Source organism: Lagopus leucura, unplaced genomic scaffold (genome assembly GCF_019238085.1).
Source record: "Lagopus leucura isolate 7727_CA_CO unplaced genomic scaffold, USGS_WTPT01 Super-Scaffold_100018, whole genome shotgun sequence".
NCBI lineage: Eukaryota > Metazoa > Chordata > Aves > Galliformes > Phasianidae > Lagopus > Lagopus leucura.
In genome coordinates, this window is record NW_024962272.1 from 4,188,154 (window position 1) to 4,210,903 (window position 22,750).

The window sequence follows — 22,750 nt, forward strand, 5'->3', positions numbered from 1 at the left end:
ATTTCTACCACCTAGCTCTTCAGAAGCACAAAAATGGCTATTAATAAGACTAACTGTTATGCTGAGAATTTAAGAAGAGTATCCCCTGAATTACAATCTGAGTTTTTTTCCTTGTTTCAGAGATTTCTAAATTAGACATAATTTAGCTATTTTTATCTCCAAGTTATGCAAAAAAGGAAAAAGTGCTAAAATTCATGGAGATCCGAAGAGTAAAGGCAAACAGAGCTTTGGGAAAGAACTGCAGGAGAATGACAAGAGCCACGTGCCCTTCCTGCTACAAGAGTGTTACACATATGCTAGTTTCTAGGGAGAAAGCACTAATCTCATATAAAGTGGCCACCTCAGCTGCTCCCCAGTTCATGAGAATAATTCATGTCAAAAGTTCTTCTAAGGACAGTTTTTGCCAACCAGCTGCTCTACTCTCATTGTGGGAAGTCACCTCCCCTGCTCTTTGACTGCCTGAACCCTCAGATGAGATATTAATAGCAGCGTGCTCAAGATACTCCAGCAGTAATATCACAGTAAGAAAAGTGGAATACATTCTCAAAAAGATTAATGCATATTAGGTAACTTGGTCTGGTAATCACTTTGCACAAGAGCCATACATACGCAAGTTACAATGGCTTTATTTTTATCAGAGACAAGACTTTATCCAAGCATCTATCACAGAATCACAGAATTGTAGGGGTTGGAAGGGACCTCCAGAGATCATCGAGTCCAACCCCCCTGCCAAAGCAGGTTCCCTACAGCAGGTACCCACTGAACACACTTGTTAAAGAAGAACAGAAGATAACACTCCCTTTTTTCTTAGTTCAGGAACTCTTACATAAAGTATCTGCTGTTTTAACCAAGAAGACTTGCACGGTGACATAGATCAGACAACTGCAGAGCAACACTGGAATTTAGCAAGTGTCAGCACACAAGGCAGAATACCTTACCTGCATTTCATAATATGTTTTGCTATTTTTAGCTATTTCACTGTTTCAAGCATATCTGAGTGTCTTGGGTATGCTCTCTCCGTCACAAGTTAGACATTTCTGACTTCAGAAAAAGAAAGCCCCAAGGAGAGAAAACGCCAACATTTCTCAAATCATATGGCTTATTGAGCAATAATAGCTCAATTACCGTAAAGAGGAATTCTGCTCAGAAAAGTGACGTATAAAAATGGAACAACATGCAAATGCATTCCATATATTCAACTTTACCTGTCCTGCTGCTGTAGCAAAAAAAGATAAACTAGCAATTTTACTTCTATAAGCATGAACAATCAGCACAAGCACCAGAGTGATCTGAACCAGAGAGTACCTATCTTGCTTCATAACTGAGCTACATTCCAATCACTTATATTTGAGCAGTCATCACTGTGGAAACCATCCATGCATACAGAAGCCAGAAGGTGTCATTTCAGGTACTAGCACTTTACTACTGATGACACTAAAGAAGGAAGAAAACTATGGTTTCATACAGCACGCTGCTTCTGTGAGACTGACAGTAAGCCTTAGGTGCTTCTATTGCTTTTTGTTAGAGACAGGAAATATAAACTATTGGCTTGGTGTCTAAAAAGTTATACAATGCAAGCTCATTTTATGGAGAACCAAAAAGTTTTGCTATGCTAAGAGTCAAATTTAGATAAATCTTCATTTTTACCTTTCAAAATCCAATTTTGGCAGAATTTGAAATGCAGGTAAATAACAAAGATAAAACCCAACAAACTTGAACTTACTTAGCTCATCTAAACAGAGGCTCATGCTCTCTTCCATCCCACTTGAAGATATCTGTGCTGTTTCAGCAAGTGCATGATCTCAAGAATCAGAGCAATTAAAGTAACTGTGCACGCCTATGCATACGTTTCTTTTAAAATAACCTCAAGCCTGCACTACTAGTCTCTAATTGTCTAAACTGTGGTAAATTTTTATCTGTACCTTACAATGAATTCATCATGAATTCATCATTTTAAATATATTTCACTTCAGACAAAGTTTGCTCTATTCATGCCGGAATGCTTAGTGCTGAACTCCAACACGGTAAGCATATTACTACTATTTCTAAGCGACCGTATTTTATTTTTTTTCTACAGGACATAAATGCATCTACATTGCACTCAGCACTGTGGGTGGACACATCCATTTTCTTTGTTTCCCTATTCAAACCATAACAAGTGCCTTTGGGGAGCCCTGAAACTACTCAGCCGCTGCCCTCTCACCTGCCTTTTTCACTGGCTACCCAAAACTTTTGGGAACTGCTTATGGAGAAAGCAAATCCCCACACTACAACACTGTACAGTTAGGTTTTCTGACACAAGTTACAGTCTAAGCACAACCTCAACAACAGATTTGGGGTTTTTTTTGTTTGAAATTTGACTAGCAGGACTGAAACACTGAAACGGGTTAAACAGGGAGACTGTGTTGCTTCTGTATTTGGATATATTTGACTGAGGAGACTATCACTGAATAAACCTTTCTATGCAGCTGGTCCTGCTGCATAGGGTTTAACCTTCAGAAGATCCTTCTAGCCTATATTCAATGAATCAATGCAACAGTAGTCACATGGTGTGAACAGAGATCCCAATTACAGATTTATACTTCTCAGTAATCCCAGATCTAAAACACTGTGCATAAAAGGCAGGCATAGAAGTTCTACTTCAGGCAGAGTGCAGTAACAGGCCCTACTTCAGACCTGTACCTTCTGCTGTCTGACTCTTAGAGACTGTATATCTATATGTGCAATTCTGTAGTGAGTTTGTTTGTCAAATATGACAAAAGAAATTATCTAGGCATGCTGGAGCTCGACAATCAACAGAAAATGAGGTTGGTCTTGAAAACATTATTTTCAGCTCCTACCTATTTCAGGGCAGTAGCCAGCTCAATAGGTGCAATGGGATGTACAACACAGTGTGTTACAGAACTGGCACAAAGAATGCAGCTTTCCAATATTATTTTGTAGGCTGGTGGCAGTCTAATTGCATAAGGGGTCAGACTGGTGAAAGAACATACTAAGAGTTCATGTGCATCACAGGGGCAGTACAGTAGGTATTTTGCGCCAAAATACAAATGTTCCAAGTTTCAGGTATGTCTGACAATTGGTTTCACTCAGTTTTTCTTTCATGTATATTAACAGTATAGGTGGACACTGACAGTCAGTGCAAAAATTTAATTTTGCTTCTGGCAGCAACAGGCAGAATTATACTGCCATATACATGTAGGTTTTGTTTTGTTCTCTCCTGCATCATTTCTGGAGTAGTACTGAAAGCATGTTTTTTTGTTTCTTCTCATATAACCATTAAACAGTCTCAAAAGACATGCACAATTCAGCATATGAACATTAAGGCTTCTTGTCTTCCTCTACCAGTGGGAGAAGGAGTAGAATCCAGATGTCTGCACCACTTTAGCTAGATACCTAACAAGGCAAAACTCTAAACTCTAACTCTACACAGACATAAAAGATTAAAGCAGGCATTTAAACAGAGTTGACTTATCAGCCAGACCCTGGAACAGAGAAATCAGGCACACCACAAACAGGCGCAAAAAGTAAACAGCTAGAGCTGAGAGTTCAGAATGCTGGAAGATTGCTAGACGGCATATTGTTTTGCAACAGTCACTGAAGGATCAAAGGCAGTAACTTAGAGAAAGAAAAAGAAAGAAAACACAATGAAAACAATATTATTTTTATCTAAAAGATTTCAAAATTTACGATATTGTTTCCTTTATTCCACACAAAGGAATTACACATTACAATTAGAAGGTTTTCCATTATGCATCTGGTGGGTTAACACACAAGCCCTGGTAATGCCAGAATTAATTCTCAGGTAGATCTCAATCAGCTGTAGTCACAAAGATGCAGTTATCTTGTACTTCATTATGTCTAAAAAATGTCTGGCAAACCAGATCACAATTCTTTTAGATATGTAGAGGCTTACTCCAGTTCAACACTGGAGTGCTCTAAACATTTCTATGTATTCTTAATGCAGTTCTACAGCATTCACTAGCAGTGATTAATTTCTAATGTAAAGAAGGAACTAGTGTTTTTGTCTCACAAACATTTATTAAATTACTAAATTAATTTAAGTGTGAAACATTTCCATGTAGAAGTGGTTTTCTGGGTTACTCTTGTTTCTACATTTAAGTATAGAATTTGAATTTGTACTGTAACAATTAATATAATACAATCTCATTCTACAATTTAGTAACTGAGAAGATATGAAAGCTTGTTTATTAACATACTTAAGAAAAAGTATATGTTCTCAAAATGTACGATTTATCAGCAGGCCTCACTGTCACAAAGACTGAGACCATGGCATATAAAAGTTTAAAATTAAAAACAAATATCAAAATATAGCAAAGTAAGTACTTTGTACGCTTTATCAATCCATAACAATGTAAGGTTTTATTTTATCAACACAAGTCAGGAAATTGCTTTGATAGGTGAATTATCAGACACCAGTTTGAGAGAAGGCTTCTTAAGATTTCCTTGAAAACAGACTTTTGATAAATCACATAACGAATAAGTGGAAATAGTGAGAGGATTTCTCTATCCTTAAAATACAACATGCTTTTCTGTTTTTATTAATTTTATCAAAAATAAAATGAATACGTATTTTTAAAATTAAGGGATTAGATACTTACAGTGAAAATACCAATTAGCTGAGTGTAAAAGAGTCCACTTATTCCGCCTAATATTATTATACCCATGAAGGCAGATATTCTTAGAAGAGCAAGTTCATGTCTAAATACAAAAACGTCCTAGAACAAGACAAAAAGGAGAGAGAGACTTTAGAACTTAAAAGTTAATTTAAATCTTTGAACTGATTGCACATACTAGATAAGAACCATTCTAGATGATTTACAGCTAGAAGAAAACACCGGATTTTGAGTTATGTGGCAAATCATTGATTTATTTGTATGTTAAAATTATAAAACAATCATTTATGTGCATAAACAGTTTTTTCACTATTCTGCTAAAAATTCAGGTATTTAAATTGAGGGAATATATTAAGCTCAGATGAGTTGTTCCTCATTTTTCTACCTTCATCAGCGTCAGACTGTTATACACGAGCTTTAAAATATAACAAAGCCATTATGTTAAATAGTTTAATGCATAGAACTTATTGTCTCACAGCCACAACAAATTTCATTTTAGCACCATCTCTTTATCATAAAAATAGTAGCATTCCTAGCTTAAAGACAGTATCTAAAAAATCAAAGTATCTCAATTTCCTTGGCCTAACTGTAATGCCACCTATTATTCCACATCAACTTATCTTTACTCAGCCCCTAGTGATAGCTTATCACATTGGATATTGGTGCACAAAAAAAGCTGTCTCAGAGCAGAGGATATGAATTTACTGTACCACCTGCTCTAGAAAGTCTGATTTTAGCCAGTAGAAAATATGAAAATCACAAGAGAGTTTTAAAGCTTTTTTTTTCAAAGGATAAAGCATCTTATTTTTACCACAAGAAAACATTTGTACATTGCAGTTACTGTAGATGTACTGCAAGTTCACACCCCATCTTATCCTTTGATAATGAATTAGCACAGCCATTCTCTTAGTTTTAAGTCACGATTATGCTCTCAAGGCTGTCTTTTGAATGTACACATCTGTTCTTCCACTCAGAAAAGCCAGATCACAGCAGCAAACTATTAAAACCTCTCAAGTAAACTATAAATTACAACCAGAACATAAAAGTGAAGTGAATGAAAAAAAAAAGATTCCTACTGCTTTTGAACTTTTATTCTGTACACTCAACCACTTGGAGTCAAGGAAGAAGAACTCAAATTCAGGAACACTGGGGTTTAATTGAGAACACGCGCACACAATTTTAAAAGGCATAGGATTTTACCCTTATTTCCACTAAGTTTCAAAATATAAAGCCGGGAAGAAGTTTATAGCGGCGACTAAAGTAAATAATAACTGGAAGAACTAGAAATCACTAACTAAACAGCTAAATCAAAAACTAAAAATCAAAACGCACTCTCTTTTTCTAAACTGGTAAGCCAGCTCTTGTTAAGACTAGCTTTTCTTACAGATATAGGGAACATATTCACTTTCATTCTATTTAACTGTTTTTTTTATTCAGTCAACCAGTTAATTCAAAATTACACTATCTCAAAATCAGCCATGATAATTTCAGTTTCCCCTTTAACTACCTACACCAACATTTAAAGAAAAACAAGGTAAGACACTAAGATAGTTCTAGAAGATATTTAAAATATCTTCATATCTTCATAGATACAGTGTTTTGTTGATCTGAAATGTTTCTATGCATTTATCCTTATCTTAACAGAAAACACTAAGATGTAAAAGAAGACTGCCAGCAGTGAAGTCACACTCTGGATCTAGCATTACATATTCCCATTAATAAAAGCAGTACAACCTCCCAAGAGTTTGATGGACAAACTCCTTTCTTGAACACAGTCTTCAGAAGAAAACAGTAAATACATTTTTAAAATCATCCAATACCAAATAAAATCTTACTGTAAGTAACAAGGAACACAGTTTATGTTTTCCCTTTGAACTCATGATAAGACAAGAAAGTCTCTCTCTCAAGTCAGTATTACCAGGCTTGATATAGCAAAAGAAAATTTAATTCTCTTTTAGTGAAGACCAGGAACTCCTATTCTACCTCTTCTTCCTCCCTAAAACATGAAAGTGTCTACAGCAAAAGAAGCTAAGCTGCTGAATTACTAATGAGAAGAGGTGACATCTTAAGTATTTTTTCCCCAGCCATTGTACGTCCCTAGGGGAATCAAAGTCTCTGATGCAGTGATGAACTAGAAGTCACTACTGAGCTGTCACCTAGCAATCTGCAGAAACAAGACAGTATTTTTCTGCAGAAACCCAAATCATTTGCAGAAATAGAGCTACTTTTACAATTTTACTGTGATACAGAAATGCGTCATTCCATGAAAGCAAGAAACATTTTGAAAGGAATTCATTTAAATTGCAGCAACGATAATCATAGAATCATAGAATGGCCTGGGTTGAAAAGAACCACAATGATCATCTAGTTTCAACCCCCTGCTATGTGCAGGGTGGCCAACCACCAGACCAGGCTGCCCAGAGCCACATCCAGCCTGGCCTTGAATGCCTCCAGGGATGGGGCATCCATAACCTCCTTGGGCAACCTGCTCCAGTGCTTCACCACCCTCTGTGTGAAACATCCTCCTGATATCTAACCTAAACCTCACCCATGACAGTTTAAGACAATTCCTGCTTGTCCTATCACTATCCACCCTTGAAAACAGCTGTCCCCCCTACTGTTTATAAGCTCCCTTCAAGTACTGGAAGAACACAGTGAGGTCTCCCTGGAGCCTTCTCTTCTGCAAACTAAACAAGCCCAGTTCCCTCAACCTTTCTTCGCAGGAGAGGTGCTCCAACCCTCTGATCATCTTAGTGACCCTCCTCTGCACCCGCTCCAAGAGCTCCATGTCTTTCCTTTATAATAATCATACATTTAGGATGTTGCTGCTTTATATGTGAGTTCATCTCAGTCTATTTTTATTACTCTTTCTCAGGACTGGGGTCAGGGACCTGGGTGTCCTGGTGGACGACAGGTTGGCCATGAGCCAGCAGTGTGCCCTTGTGGCCAAAAAGGCCAATGGCTTACTGGGGTGCATTAAAAAGAGCGTGGCCAGCAGGTCAAAGGAGGTGATCCTCCCCCTCTACTCTGCCCTGGTAAGACCTCATCTGGAGTACGGCGTCCAGTTCTGGGCTCCCCAGTACAAAAAAGACAGGGATCTCTTGGAAAGAGTCCAGCGGAGGGCCACGAAGATGGTGAAGGGCCTGGAGCATCTCTGCTATGAGGAAAGGCTGAGTGAACTGGGTCTGTTCAGCCTTGAGAAAAGATGACTGAGAGGAAACCTGATCCAGGTCTATAAATATCTAAAGTGTGGGGGGCAGAATGGCGAGGCCGGACTCTTTTCAGTGGTGAGTGGAGACAGGACAAGGGGAAACGGCTGGAAACTGCAGCATAGGAAGTTCTGCACAAATATGCGCAAGAACTTCTTTACAGTGAGGTGACGGAGCACTGGAACAGGCTGCCCAGGGAGGTGGTGGAGTCTCCTTCTCTGGAGATGTTCAAGACCTGCCTGGATGCCTACCTGTGCAACCTGGTGTAGGGAACCTGCTTTGGCAGGGGGGTTGGACTCGATGATCTCTGGAGGTCCCTTCCAACCCCTACAATTCTGTGATTCTGTGACTGATAAAAAAAAAAAATTCCTTGTAAGAAAACCACAGAAAGGTACCATAAACCAGCCCTGAGACTAGACAATAAGTAATTGATCCCTCTTGCCAAATGTCCTCTTGTTCAAACATAATTTAGGGACTCACTCATCTCAATGTACTAACCATACTAACATAGCTTGCCTCTGTCTCCAAAATCACACAAACTGCATTCAGAGCAAGAACTACACACTCATACATAAACTAATCATCAATATACAAACTTTCTCTCTTAGCAGTAGAATTTTGTCTCCTAGCAGCTTTTTTCCACATGTGGCCCGGCTGACATCAGTGGTCTTACCACAGATGTAATATACACTGATTTAACAATAAAAGCAGCGCTTTAGGTAGCCAGCCCCCTTCTCTTTTTTTTTGGTTAACATCACAGTCTGACTGTTCTGGCTAATTATCAGTACAAATGGCTTGTTGCCACACTTTTCCTTCCTATGTAGCTCAGATATGCTGTGTCCCTTTCACGCTTCCCCAACATATTTTTTTGCCTGTTAAATGAGGCTTTTAAGCTGCCATTAGCCACTTCTTCTACCTGTACCTTCTGGTACAAACCAGAAAGACTGGGAATTACTTGCAAAAAGGCATGGATAGAAACGTGTGGAACAGAAATTTGGCACAGAATAAGAAAGTGAGGGCTGTATTGCAAGCTATAAGATATAACACCTTTATCTCAAAAAGTAATGCCAACACTTTCCACAAATCTCCATGACACAGAGTCACACAAGACTTTCTCTTGTCTCTACCCTATGGCAGAGCATACACCATGTCTTCATTTCTAAGCATCAGCTGTCATGGATGATCCCTGTAACACATACTAATGTTGACCACTAAGACTGTTACGAGTTCATCCTTACATATAAGAAAAAGGTCAAAACTGGTGAGTACAGCCCAAGGTCATTATAAATGATACAACCATTATTGCTATTATTCCCCAGGGTTTACTATTTTAAGAACAGCACACTTAGTACAGAGGACACAGCTTCCAGCAGAAGTAATCCAGGACTACAGTATCTTTTCCAGAACAGACAAAGTGAAAACAACCATCAACCTTCATAAATTTGCATTTAAAAAGTAATACTCATTCAATTCTGCTTCTTTAGGAAAACATGCTACATAGTATATTAATTGCTTACAAAATACAGTAACATTCCATGTTTCTCCTAGGAAAGGAACACAGAATAAGCTCCATGCACGATGATCTGCATATTTACTCTCAGTTTCAAATGTCTGGCATTTTTGTCTCAGTCTGCTGATAAAGTCAGTCTATCAATCTACATATCACAAAAACAGTGCAGAATACAGAAGAAAGCCAGGCTGCTATGTTAGGGAAAAAAAAAAAAAAAAAAAAAAAAAGAAAAAAAAAAAAAAAAAACCCAGAGTTTTTTTTTTTGAAAAAAAAAAAAAAAAAAAAAAAAGAAAAAGCAGAAAAAAACTCACAGAATACAGGTTTTGGAGGAGAGAAAATTCACTCACACAAAAAATAAACTAAAATGCAAAAAGAACTCCAACTATAAAATTAATTGTCTACACAGAGCTCAATCCAGTGATAATTCTAAAATTACTTTAGACGTAGAAAAGAGTTTAAAAGGGAAAACAACCTTAGCATAAAAATAACATTACCAACAGATCAAGTTTTTAAAAAGTTTTATCCTCTCAGTCTTTTTTTTTTTTTCTCAATGCAGACAATGTATTTATTTTCTTAACTTTATTAAGAATTCATATACTGTCCCTATAACTATATAGGAGGCTATGCTGTTCTTTGTTTTGCTTTTGCAGAGAACCAAGGAGGCTAATTTGTTTTTAACACATAAAAAAAACTCACACGTCCTGTAGGTCATTTCATAACCCCAAGGAAAAATGTCTCCTTTAGTGTCTCAAGACTAAAGAATAGAATGATTCCTATTTCCAGATTTCATTTAATATTAATGCATAAATACTATTCAAATAATTTTTTCTGTAAATAATATTCTCACAAGTTTTAACAAGTATTTCCTAACATCTTTCATTAATCTTATTTCACAATCTGCAACACTGAATACAATCTAAGGAATAGAGATTCCCCAACCTTCAGAATTTTAATGAAGACACAACTCTTTAGACTGAGCTTCCAAAAATCAAATATTTTTGATCATCAAAGCCAAAGAACTCATAAGCAGTCTTATTTGGACCACAGTGTTTTCTGCTAGGATCCTCCACAGACGTTTTAATTATTTCCTTTGTTTCCAGTAGTAATTGCACTCCTCCTGCTGGACAAATAGAAGCAATAACCACAAGCTATCCTTCTGACAGTACACCAATTAAAAGATCCAAGAATACGATGTAAAACCTGAAGATAAACCATTTTCTTTCTGTTGAAACAGCTTCCTCTATTAGCTTTAAAGCTATCACCTTTACCTTACATTTTTTTTTTTTTTTTAATTTAAAATGTCCATGTTTCTCTTTGCCTTTAAAGTTCAAAATGCATTATTTTCACCTGGGAATAAATGCCAGCAAGCAAACACTGATAATATTTTACTCATGAATTAATCAGTACTATGATAAAATGATTATACCACAAATTATTAAAAGTGGTTTTAATTCCACAGCATCTGTATTTTGTTCTATTTAATATTTAAAAAATAAAAATTAAGAGAGAGGAAGGCACACAGCCAAAAAAAAAAAATCACAAGTGTTTTTAATGAGCAGGAAGGCTAATTCCAGATGGCTGTGTGGAAAAAAATATCCAGGTTTTTGAATCGGTGCTAAACAAACTAGCCTGTCAGCTTAGAAAAATGCAAGCTCTCGGACAAAGCCAAAATTTCTACAACAAACAGTATGACCACGAAAGGTGGAATATACTGCAGTCTCTAAAACACTGTAGTGCTTCAAGCTTAATTAATATCTGAAAACTGAAAGAACTTTGCAAGACAACTGACTAAAAGCCTACTTATAACCAAATTTTCACACTGTTCATCTGATATAAAAAAAAAACACAATTCGGACAAACAATTCTGTGGCTTAAAATTTTATGACAAAACAACCTTAGCTGCACTTGGAATAATGAGCCCAGTGGGGCTCTGGTGTCATATTCCAGGCAGAAATACTGACTAGACTCCCCAGCAAATAATTCTTCGTTTTCTAAATTTCAGGGAGTGCCCCCAGTTCTCCATGTGAAAAACTAAGAAAGCTGATTAATATTAAGAGTAATATCAGTCTTAACAAAGATCTGAAAAGATCAGACCTGCTTTGTCTACCAAATTTTTCTACTATATTTGTATGTGATACACAGTAACACAGATCCCATTTTTCAAAAGCAAGAGCGTCATATGAAGTGTCCATACATGCATGAGCCAAAAACAACAAAACTGAAACAAAACAAAACCACTGTGGTGTGGGTTTTTTGCCCCATGACTCTAAGTCTAGGCAGTCAATAACATAGGAACCAGATTCATTATTTAGGTTACTATATACTATGTAATATATAGATATACAGTATATAATATATTAAAACTATATTTGTCTCTAAAAGATTTGAAATCTGCCTAATTTTAAGAACAAACTTCAACATGCATTCATTTCTAAAACCATTTACTATTATTAGCACGCACAGGCTGTAAATGGACTGAAGCAAATATGATCTTCTGTTTCCTCTCTTGCATACACCACCTCCAAGTAAGGAATTTGGTTCCCTTCCAAACTACTTTTAAAAAATAATGCTGACAGAACTTGGGCTCATGATCTAAAGACAGTGAAATTGCTTAAAAGTTGTAACATTCAGGATACTCTCTCAATAAAAAGGGATTTTTTTTACTATTAGAGAAGTACTGTATATGCCATACAAAGAAAAAAAACAGTCTTTACAGTAACACTGCAATGCCCATTCCAGTATTCACATCTAAGTCATTACAAGCTGTCTGCACTTGGAACCAGAAAATTCTGTGCATGGGAAGACAAGAGGCAGTTTATGATTCATCTTGTCCTGAGATGTGATAAGTTAGCTTATTTTACTAAATACAAAGCAGCTTACAAAGCTATTGAAATTAAAAGCAAAGGCATTTACATTTGATCACCTCTCAAAAATATTAAGATTCCAAAATCTGAAAATACAACACATCTACCTAGAATTTTACACAGATGACAGACTTTTTATCACTAATAAAGAAATACTGGAATTTTGCATCCTTATTATCTTAACTGTAGCTAAAAAAAAATTGAAATGGCTCCTTCAAATCATGCTTTTATAGCAAGGTGAACATAAAAAGCCCATTAACAGACAACAGACTGGAAAGAACGACAAAAATGTGAGCATTCTTTGATTTAACACAGACAAGCATACTGGTTTGGGGTACGGCAGGCTTAGTTTTCTTCATTGCTGCTCATACAGTGCAATGTTTTGAATCTGCAGCCAAAACAGTACTGATAACACTGATATTTTCTATCTGTTGCTGAGCAGTGCTTACAGAGTCAAGGCCTTTTGCATTCTTCATGATGCCCATTCCAGCAGTTAGTGTAGGAGCTTATGAAAAGATAGGATACAGCCAGGACATCTGACCTCAACTGATCAAAGGGGTATCATGTACCATGTGACATGATGCTCAATAGTAAAAGCTAGAGGAAACAAGAAAGAGGGAGGGATATTTGGAGTGATGGTGTTTGTCTTCCGAAGTGACCTCAGCAACTGTTGGAGCCTTGCTTTCCTGGAAATGGCTAAATATCTGTCTGAACATCTATTTGTCAATGGGATGAAAGAGTTCTTGTGCTTTGCTTGCACAGACAACTCTTGCTTTGCCTATTAAACAGTCTTTCAGTCAGTGAGTTTTCACACTCTTACCCTTACAATTCTCTTCTCTAGGTCACTGGGACTACGTGAGCAAGCTGCTGTGAAGGCTTAGCTGCTACCCTTAGCAGTACTACACCCTCTAGACATTACTCTGTAGTCTGCCTTAGATGAAAGGGTACTGTCTATGTAAAGATGATCCATGCAGCCAGCAAATTCTGATTCCCATGTTACTAGAGACCTCTGACTCATTTAAAAGGAAATATTCATGTAGATTAAAAAAATAAAATAGAAAATATCTTGCAAATGAAGATGACCTCTTTTTAGTGAGGTACAAAAATCCTCAATTCTGGTAAATTTGATATAATATGAAGCTGGTATCTATGAACTTCACATTAACATTTCTATGAATTCTGGATGATCCAAAAAATGCATTCTTTTCACATCTTTTATCTCTCCTTTGAAACATCATGTTCATGTATGCTTTTCTGGGAGCACTGCAGAACGACAAGAGAGTAAAGAAGGATCTCAGGATGATGATGATGATCTCAGAATGATGTCCCATCATTCCCTTCCAGAAACAGTATTTTTCAGAAAGCTTAGCGCTCTTATTTTACATCATTGAGGATACAAAATAAGGTAAGAAACTTAAGATGTTCAACAAAACAGAAAATGAGACCTGCCTTACTCACATTGTAGAGCTAGCCTACAGCACGTTTCAAAAATAAGTGTAATATTACCAGCAGAGAGAGCAACGGGGTGTCACATCAACACTGAATAAAAAAAAATCTACAGCACTTACAAGAAAACCTCAATAAAATTTAATGTGTGCTACAAATCTTCGGAATGGTTTCTGCATCTTTGTACGTATCTTCTTTTCTAGGTTTTTCTATTTTGTCAGCTTGTGCTTGCATATTTTAGGACAAAGATAAAGCTTATTTCACATTTTAGGGAGAGGTTTTTATGAATTTTTATGAGAAAGCTCTCGTAACTTTTTCTTTTTTTTTTCCCCTCAAAGTAAGGAGTATCAGCTTTGCTATTCTAACACTTACAAGCATTCAGCAAATTTCAGGCCAACCTCTTGAATATTCTGAATGCTACAGGTAGTAAACAAATAAGCACTAGATACAAGCACTTAACAACTTCAGTTCCATAACTGTAGAACATCTTTTCACTCTATTTCAATGTATAATTTAATTTCCTGTGTGTGTGTCCAAAGGCATTCTGCTGAAGACAAGACTTTGAAATATAATAATAGCACACCATCCATGTAAAACAAATCAAATTTAGTTTTCCTTTAGTCCACATGATGTTTTCCAAACAGGACAAAATACTGCTTCCAAACCAATGTGTGCTTTTAACCTTTCAGAATGATCATACATTCTCAATCTTCTAGCAGTATCACAATTTTCCAGTAGGTACTTTGTACAGAAAAAAAACATTCTGATTTACTTTAGAGAAAGTTTTAAAAAAAAAAAAACAAAAAAAAAAAAGGAAAATATCAGTAGTAGCTACATTGCTTTATATAAGCATTCACTAATCACTTCTAATCACTTCTAAAGGAATCTAGCTGTCTCCTTTTCCAGATTTCTAAGAAAACTAATGTTAGGTTTTTAACGCTTCAAAATCATGAACTGTTTTAGAATATATTGTTACTTACCATAATGAATTTGCTTACTTCACAATATACACGTGCGTGTATTTTTTTCACTCTTAATAAGAGAACCAAAAGGGATGTCTAGTAATCAAAATATTACGCTACTAGCCATTAATTCAGCCTGGGGAGAAAAGAAATTCTTACCCAGTTATCTTTTTTCAGAGGCAAAAAGTAGTAGTAATGGCAGAAATCAAGTAGCAGCGTATAGGAACTAAGAATTTGAGTGTAGAAACACAGCTGTAAAAACAGCCAATGATTGTCTTCACCAACACAATTATTAATCCTGCAGAGAAACAAAGTATACACAGATTGAAATATAAAGGCTTGTCAACATTATTTATGAATTAGTCAAGCTACAGAACTACCAATTATGCCTAAGAAAAGTTAAGATGATTTATGGGTCAAATGTAAGGACTACGATACACGATAACTCCATCCTTAATCAAAGCAATTGCCTCCATGTTAGAGATGGCAGTTACTGTAAAGAGGCTACTTGGTTGCTTAAAATCTAAGCTGCCTTACTGAAATTACTGCTTAGATTACAAAACTCACTTCCCTTCATCTTCAAACAGCAACGATACACTCACATTTTCAAGAAATACTCAGGTAACAAGATTAAAATATCTGCAAAACTTCACATTAGTATGCGTTCTCCACTGATAACATTCCACCAGTAGTGAGTGATGTAGTCCAAAAGCTAGAAATGCAATTAAAAATTTGTATTAAATCTGAACACAGGGTACCCCAATGACAAATAAACATGACTAAGAAAAAAATGTAAGACACAGGAGAAGAAGAACAGTTATCCCCATTCAGAAAGTCCTTCTGCAGTTCTTCTGATGTAAAGGAGCAAAAGAATCTCAAGGACTCTAGAAATGTTAACTCAGAGATTCAAACCTTTGAAATCTAGGTCTAGTTTGCTTCATTTCCTTTACAGAAGTTATTATACTGATGCATAAAATTTGGTTAGGGTTAAATTATAACTTCATACAAGCACAGTAGCTCCAGCACAAGCACTGGCACAGACAACAGCACCACACTAAGACATGATGTCAAACACATTACACTGACACTATTGTCTGAGTTGTAAACAGATAATAGGCTAGTTTGAAAAAGGCTACATCAATACAGAATGATCCTGACCTCTATTCTATCTTTTTCATTTTGTCTGTTTCTTTGATGGAAATTATGCCACAGAACCACTGATGGCAAAACTTACTTTCATTTTAAGCAACAATCAGGCTGACTTACTTTAAACAAAGAATCTTAGCCAGGCTGACCATGAGTAATCAAGAATAATGAAAGAAGCAATTTCACTAAAAAATAAGAGAGACCATGACAAATGGGATTTGCTATATGGCAGTAAAGTTTTCTAACCAGCACAGACATTAGGTGAACTAAAAATAAAAAACGGTATAAAAACCATGAAATATTTTCAGTATTACAAAAAACATTCATTTGTGTATTGAAATTGTAATTTTTATTTCCATCCAAGAAATATTAAGTTTAATTTCTTACAAAAAAAAAATTTTCCCAGCACAAGAAACTAAATTGCAACAAATAAACATGCAACATATGATTACACTGGCATCACTGTAACTAAAGGAGTAAAACTTGCAACTTTTAAAATAAAATACACAAACTTCAGAAAATTGTATGATATATAACAATTTGTCAATGATTAAATGTTACATTGCAACAGTAATTTTTCTTAGTTTTACTTGTACACAAAAAGGAAACCCTAAGCTCTTCTTACCATGAACTAAGTGCCTGAATGATTCAGCACTACTGGGAAAGAAAGGGCAAAAATACACAATAATCTAACCACGAATTTTGAAAAAGATAAACTGTAACAGTAGAAGATCATTAGAATAAATGCCCTGGTCTTACCATGGACAGTGGTGATCCATCCTCCTCACACAATGTCCACAACGACTACAATGGTGTGAACGCTTTGGTCTCATCATATTGCATTTGTTACATAATTCCCAAAATTCTCTTTCTAGGGGAAATTGTAAAGACAGCCTTAGAAAGATCTGAAGTCAGTACAGCACACTCATGATAAACACATATCCTAGTGACATGAGGAGGAAAACCAAATTTACTATGAGATGAGTACAATAAGCAGCTTTTTGAACAGAAACATCATGCACTCTCTCTGCTATTCCAAAACCTTGAGGACTCATACTGTTCAAATACAGCCAACTAAAATAAAACACACTATAAACACTTCTGAAGCATCTTCCATCTCAAAGTATCTTAAGAGATGAAGAGATGAATCTCAAGATGAAACGCTAAAACAAACGTAAGATAGGCTTTTATTTAAGAATACACACTAGCATTCTATGCCCCACATGAGATGCACTAAACTGATCGCCAGAAATACCAACCAGCTGAAATTGATAGGAGCAACTATTGGTCAGCTTACCTATTATTTTCCCAAATCCTGTCACTGAAATCAGAGGAAGCCTTTGAAAACATGAAATTTAATGGTGCACTCAGAAAGTTCATCTACACCTGGGAAACAAATGGCACTAACACTGTAATAATTCAATTCAAAAAAATACTGTATTTTCTGTCTTTAAAGGCAGTGGCTGCAAGATTAAGAATCTTAAGTATTTTAAACAGTAATTTTTTGATGCACATAAGTTTCTTAAATCCCAGGGAAAGAAAATAAGTTTTTACAGATCATTCAGAAATTTAGCACGATAAAACATTCTCACTACATAAAGAAAACAAAGATGAATTTAGCACTTTTTAAGCCACCTGCTGGCAGCCCTTATCTTGTCTTTCTTGCTGACAAATAACATTTAGACATCAGAAGTACCGAAGCACAATATCTAAGATCATTCAACTAGTAATAATGCCATATGGAAACTGTTTTAGAATCTGTTCCCATAAATCCAGTGTCACAAAGGTGTCACACCCCAATCAAGTAGCAAACAGCACAGTTCAACTACATTTTCGAATATAATTTATACCATTCAAAATATATCTTCCCGTCAAACCACAGAATATCAGGGAACCTAGTTATTACTTTAGAAAGACCAAAAACTAGATTCACGTTAAATATGATTTGATGCACCTCAAATCATAACATCATTACTGCAATCAAGCCTAAGCGTTCCATCTTCAGAAACATCTACAGAGTTTCATTTCTATGTGATATGAATGCAGCATGAAGATAAAAGGTTGGAGATCTACACAAACATACACCCTAAAGGAGAAAGAAATGCTCGTGCATAAAGTAGTTGCTCCTGCAGGTACTGGTATTTCACTGGAAAAAGAAGAAATACACTGAATCACAAATGTAAATGTCTGTAGCTGTACTAAATGTCTTCCTTCTCTCAGACTGCAGATTCTATGTTGTTTTACCTGTAGAAAAAGTCTGACTGAAGAATCACATCTCTGCAACCTTTCCTTTTACTGACTCAGATGCTTAGATAATGGGAAAAGAAGTAATACCAGTAAGAGATGTTCCACAATCAGTATGCCACACCTGAATCCCAAGCATATTCTTCGCTATTATCTCCTACATAGTTTTTGTGTAAACATCAGTCCTGACAATAAACAGATTCTCACTACCATCAGGAAGGGAAAGCAAAGTCACCACAAGATGAGACTGAAGTTTTCACTCCTCACTGGATTTGTTATGCTTTCTATATTGAAAAAGTATCTTCCTTTTATGCAGCAAAACTCATGCTTAAATACTCCATTATCAACTGCTGTGTAAAAGCTTTATGGACTAGACAAGCACCTTAAAAGCATCAAATGGGTCATTAAAATATTGTCTTTCTCCCTGGAGAATTATTAAGGTTTCAAATACCCTCCAATTTCTAGTACATCAGATACCATTTAGCAATTGTGGAATAAATTCACAAGTACAGAGGGAATTCTCAAATGTTAAGTTGCTACTCCACTGTAATGCAATGTAACCCATCTGTTTATTTGGTTAACAGTCCATACAAACAGAATTTATTGCAATAAAATGCACAGAAAAAAAACAGGTAAAATCCCATGCAACAACAGCTTCTACCATTAGTTTCAGTATCTTATAAATTTATCTAGAAAAAAAAGCAGTAGAGTTTAAATTACTATGCATCTCTAAAAAATGTAATTATCATTTGAAACGCATGCAATGTATTTAAAAGCACAGAATGCAAAATTCTGGCCACCAAAAAATGCCCTAGCGTAAGTTCCTGCATGACCATATTTCTCACAGAATGTGGATGTTTAAAAAAAAGAAGCTTGAAGTCTACACAAAGTACAAGAAATTCAAATGCCAGAAATAGTGAGTTATAAAGCTTTTCATTTCAGTAGCAATATATACTTCAGCAGTGGTTTCAATTAAAGCTCATAACAGTATGTTATCTCCCAACTATTCTGATGACACTGAAATAATTTTTGTTCAGATAAACAGAAACAGCTTAACGTACCTGTAATTGGAATCTTTGGGTTTTCAGGTAGCCTTCCTGGATCAGCAACTGAGGCTCTTACTAAAGAAGCTATACAAAACAATGAGCAGAGGTAATAACCTGAAAAAATAAGCATTTGTTATTCTTTTTCAGGTAAAAAGCAGGAAAAAGAACACATATTTGAAATAAATGAAAGTGTGATATTAAAATTTCAAAAGGATATGTAAATGAAATTTAAAATATAAGCTTTTTTACATTATAGCGAACAAAATTTTACATATTTAACAAACCACTGTACTTATTAGGTATAAATATTCAACGTACACTATACAAGAAAATATTAAAACAATACTAACCACATAATACTATAAAACTCCAATGGTGTAAAAAAACTGCAGACAGACTATGACAATTTTTTAGTTATATAAAGCAAAACTAATTGATTTTCCAAGATCTAGTAAGCAAAGCCATGGTCCTAATTTAACAAATAGGTGTAACTTCTTCAGTTTTTAGATGAAATTAAAGAAAAAAAAAAAAAATCACGACAAGACACTGTGTTGGTATCCACAAGTTTCATCAAATTACACATCTATTCAGTGAGTCCCTGTCACACGGGCTTACAAAGTCATAATGTCTATAAAAATAGGGACAGCTGTAAATCCTCAAATGTTTAAGAAAACACCAGCATAACTTTACAGACCCATCAAGTTCACTAATTTGCTATGTGCTATTCGTGGATGTTTCAAATCACCCTATTTTGAAACCCCAAAGAAAATTATACTCTACTCGAGAAATACTTGAGCTGTGGGTTGTATAAACACAAGAATTGTCATACTGCACCACCTGCAAAAAAGTCCAGGTAGACCTCTATTCCACATATCACTGGCTAATCACAGGTACCCAGGAAAAGAAATTAAGGAGCTGGCAAGTAAAAACTGATCCTTTGCTTTGCTTCCCAGCTATTAGGAAACAGCACCTTTCTCTAGCTTCCTTCATAAATCCCTTGCCAGAATGATGGTGGATGTATCCTCTAATCTATCTTCCACAAATGCTGGATGTATAAACATAGTAAGACTTGCGAACAAAAAGTTTTATGTCAAGCACTGATGTTAGAAGCAGTAAGCACTTGTATGCCTCTGCAAGGAGCCACATCCTGGCAAAGATTCAAAGCCTCACTGAATTTTTCCAAACTCAATTCCTGCATTTTGATGGCAGGAAGTACTAAACGACGAATTAAAATAAAAACACACCACAGCATGCAGTACCATTATCTCTCACATTAAAGAATACAAATTTAGAATACAAAAGAATACAGCTGCATACAAATTTTAGATTTATTAATTCAAAATAATTCCAAACTTCCATGTTGTTTTTGAATCTACCAAAATACAATTCTACAAATCTTTCTTTCACAGGACCGTTGCAAAAAAAGCAAAGGCATTCCCAAAGAAAATCAAAATTTTGAGTTATATACATGACATTTTTATGCTTGCTTTAACATTCTTCCACCCAGCAAAATAAAGCATCCCCATCTCAGAAACATTATATGGAAAGCAATGACAAAGTTACAGTCACTAGGACACTTACCATGACAGAACTGTTTACGCCAAAAAGAAACATAAAAACAAATCACCATCTAAAAAGATCTGACTGCTACTCACACTGCAACATCTTCATGTTTAAGAAGCTATATGTTAGTTACACTAGAGGGGCAATCCAGCATTTGAAACAGCATTTTCTCAGTTTTGGTCTATAGCAGTAAACAGCCTACTATTCTGAAGTGACAACTGCTTTACACTATAGCAAAAATGTACACGATCCAGTACTAAATTAGAAATTACTCTGCCTTCTGAATTGCAGATATACATTTGATGCTATGCATTCTACAAAGTTAAATAATCTCAAAAAGGAAGAGGAAAAAGTAGCAGAGAACACTGTTCTGATAGTAGCTGCAAGATGTCACTTCAATCTTATTAATTAGTGTCAAGAAGCTCCTCCACTGCCTCATCAAATAAATGCCAATCATTCTAAAATCTTCTGATGAGAGGAACCCAATGGTTGATCTTCACCAAAAAGATGGCTGTAATTATAATACAAGCTTTTACCCAAGTTGATCCTATCAACATAACTCAGCCAACCCATCCATCAAGGGACACTTGGAGTTAGGAGAACTCAATTGTTCAACCATCAGTACTACCATCATACCTGCTGACACGTCCATCAATGTTTTGTAAATACACTATTTAATACAGTTAAAAAGTCTTAGCTGCAAGACTTGAAAGGTGTATAAATGCTTTTCTCTGCTTTCCACAAAGTTTTACTGTAACACCATTGAAAGGAGCAAGAGCACAAAACACAGAACATGTCCCAGTACTCTTACCCTTTATTTTATCCTTCAGTCTTAACTTTCATCTTGTTCTTTACATTCTGGCCTGATAACTGCTGGTCAAATGTACTATTGTTACTAGTAAAAGAAAAGGACTAAGTTAAATAGACTTACACAAAATTGCCACAGCTGAAATATGCCCCTCTTCATAGTGAGGAAAAAGGATGACTTTTGGAATGAAGATTGTATTGTACAGCCAAACAAAGATTATCAGGCCCATGCAGCACCAACCCTGAGGGTCAACCACAAAGTGAATTCGAAGTCCCATTGAACACAAACAAGTAATAATCAATCCATCCAAGAAGAAAAGATGATCCTAGAGAGATAAAAACAAAAATAGCCAAGAAAAAAAAGAGTATATTAAACTAGAATTGTGCTACCTGTGGGGTTTCGCATACATTCAAACAGAGAAAAGAAACCTGACAGTTTATGACTTAAGGAATCTAAACATTTTTTAAAACTCGCATGATAACATCCTCAGAGGATCCCCCGGTGTTTTGTTGTTTCTCACTTCCTAAGTATTCTCCTCCATGTTTTCCTCTCTTTATAACAAAGAAGTTGAGAAAGAAAGCACACCACCTTAACAGCTTTCATACAGATTGTCTAGAAGTATCATGCAACAGTTTTTTCACTATCACTCAGACTTAAAACAGCAAGGCTTCCATTCTCATAGCTTAATATGACTTTTTTTTTTTTTTTAAATTAATTTTAGTCTGAAGAAAATCCATGAATACAAACTTCAGGGCATGATTAACTAGCGCTCGTTTGTTTTTCACTTTCCCTGCACTACAAATCCCTGCACTACTAATCAGGACCTTCAAGAGCAGAATTGTTACTGTTACACTTCTTGTCATCCTGCCTTCATAGCAAGAATCTTAACGTTGTAACACACATTTAAAACGCTGGCTGCACTTTTATCCAAGAGCCTCCCTTTTCGGCATAAGCTTCACTAACCTCTGGGCTATTTGCCCATGCCTGGATGTCCTTCAATTTCTATTTGTTCTGTCAAAATTTCCTATTATTTACTGATCAGACATTACCTCTGTTTTCAGGGATTTTGATAGCTTCATCCTCACTGACATTCACAACTTCTCTGTTTAACACTATCCACAGGTTTCATTAATGCCTTGTTTTAGATAGTTATCTAGAGAAAGAATAAACTCAAACCCAAATAAGATGATGTATCTACAATTTATCATAACCCCTTGATAGCTGTTGCAATAGAACAATGATGTGCTTTACCAAGTACAGCGTTCATTTTTTTAGTGCTCATTTTTGCTTTAAGAATGCATCAAATTTGCTAACA

At 35.8% G+C, this 22,750-nt stretch overlaps 1 protein-coding gene across 3 annotated transcripts in view; it reads right to left on the reverse strand.

Moving 5' to 3' along the window:
* ZDHHC21 (zinc finger DHHC-type palmitoyltransferase 21) overlaps positions 1-22,750 on the reverse strand; it is a 39,420-nt gene that overhangs the window by 9,705 nt on the left and 6,965 nt on the right. For 2 of the 3 annotated variants that reach the window (XM_042877423.1, XM_042877424.1), the window contains exons 3-7: positions 21,559-21,760; positions 19,080-19,178; positions 16,534-16,645; positions 14,788-14,926; positions 4,623-4,739 (exon numbers count right to left, since the gene is read on the reverse strand). In XM_042877423.1, coding sequence (XP_042733357.1) covers positions 4,623-4,739; positions 14,788-14,926; positions 16,534-16,645; positions 19,080-19,178; positions 21,559-21,712 — 621 coding nt within the window. In that variant the 5' untranslated portion in view covers positions 21,713-21,760. The remainder of the gene's footprint in view (positions 1-4,622; positions 4,740-14,787; positions 14,927-16,533; positions 16,646-19,079; positions 19,179-21,558; positions 21,761-22,750) is intronic. The other variant, XM_042877425.1, reaches the window with a different exon arrangement.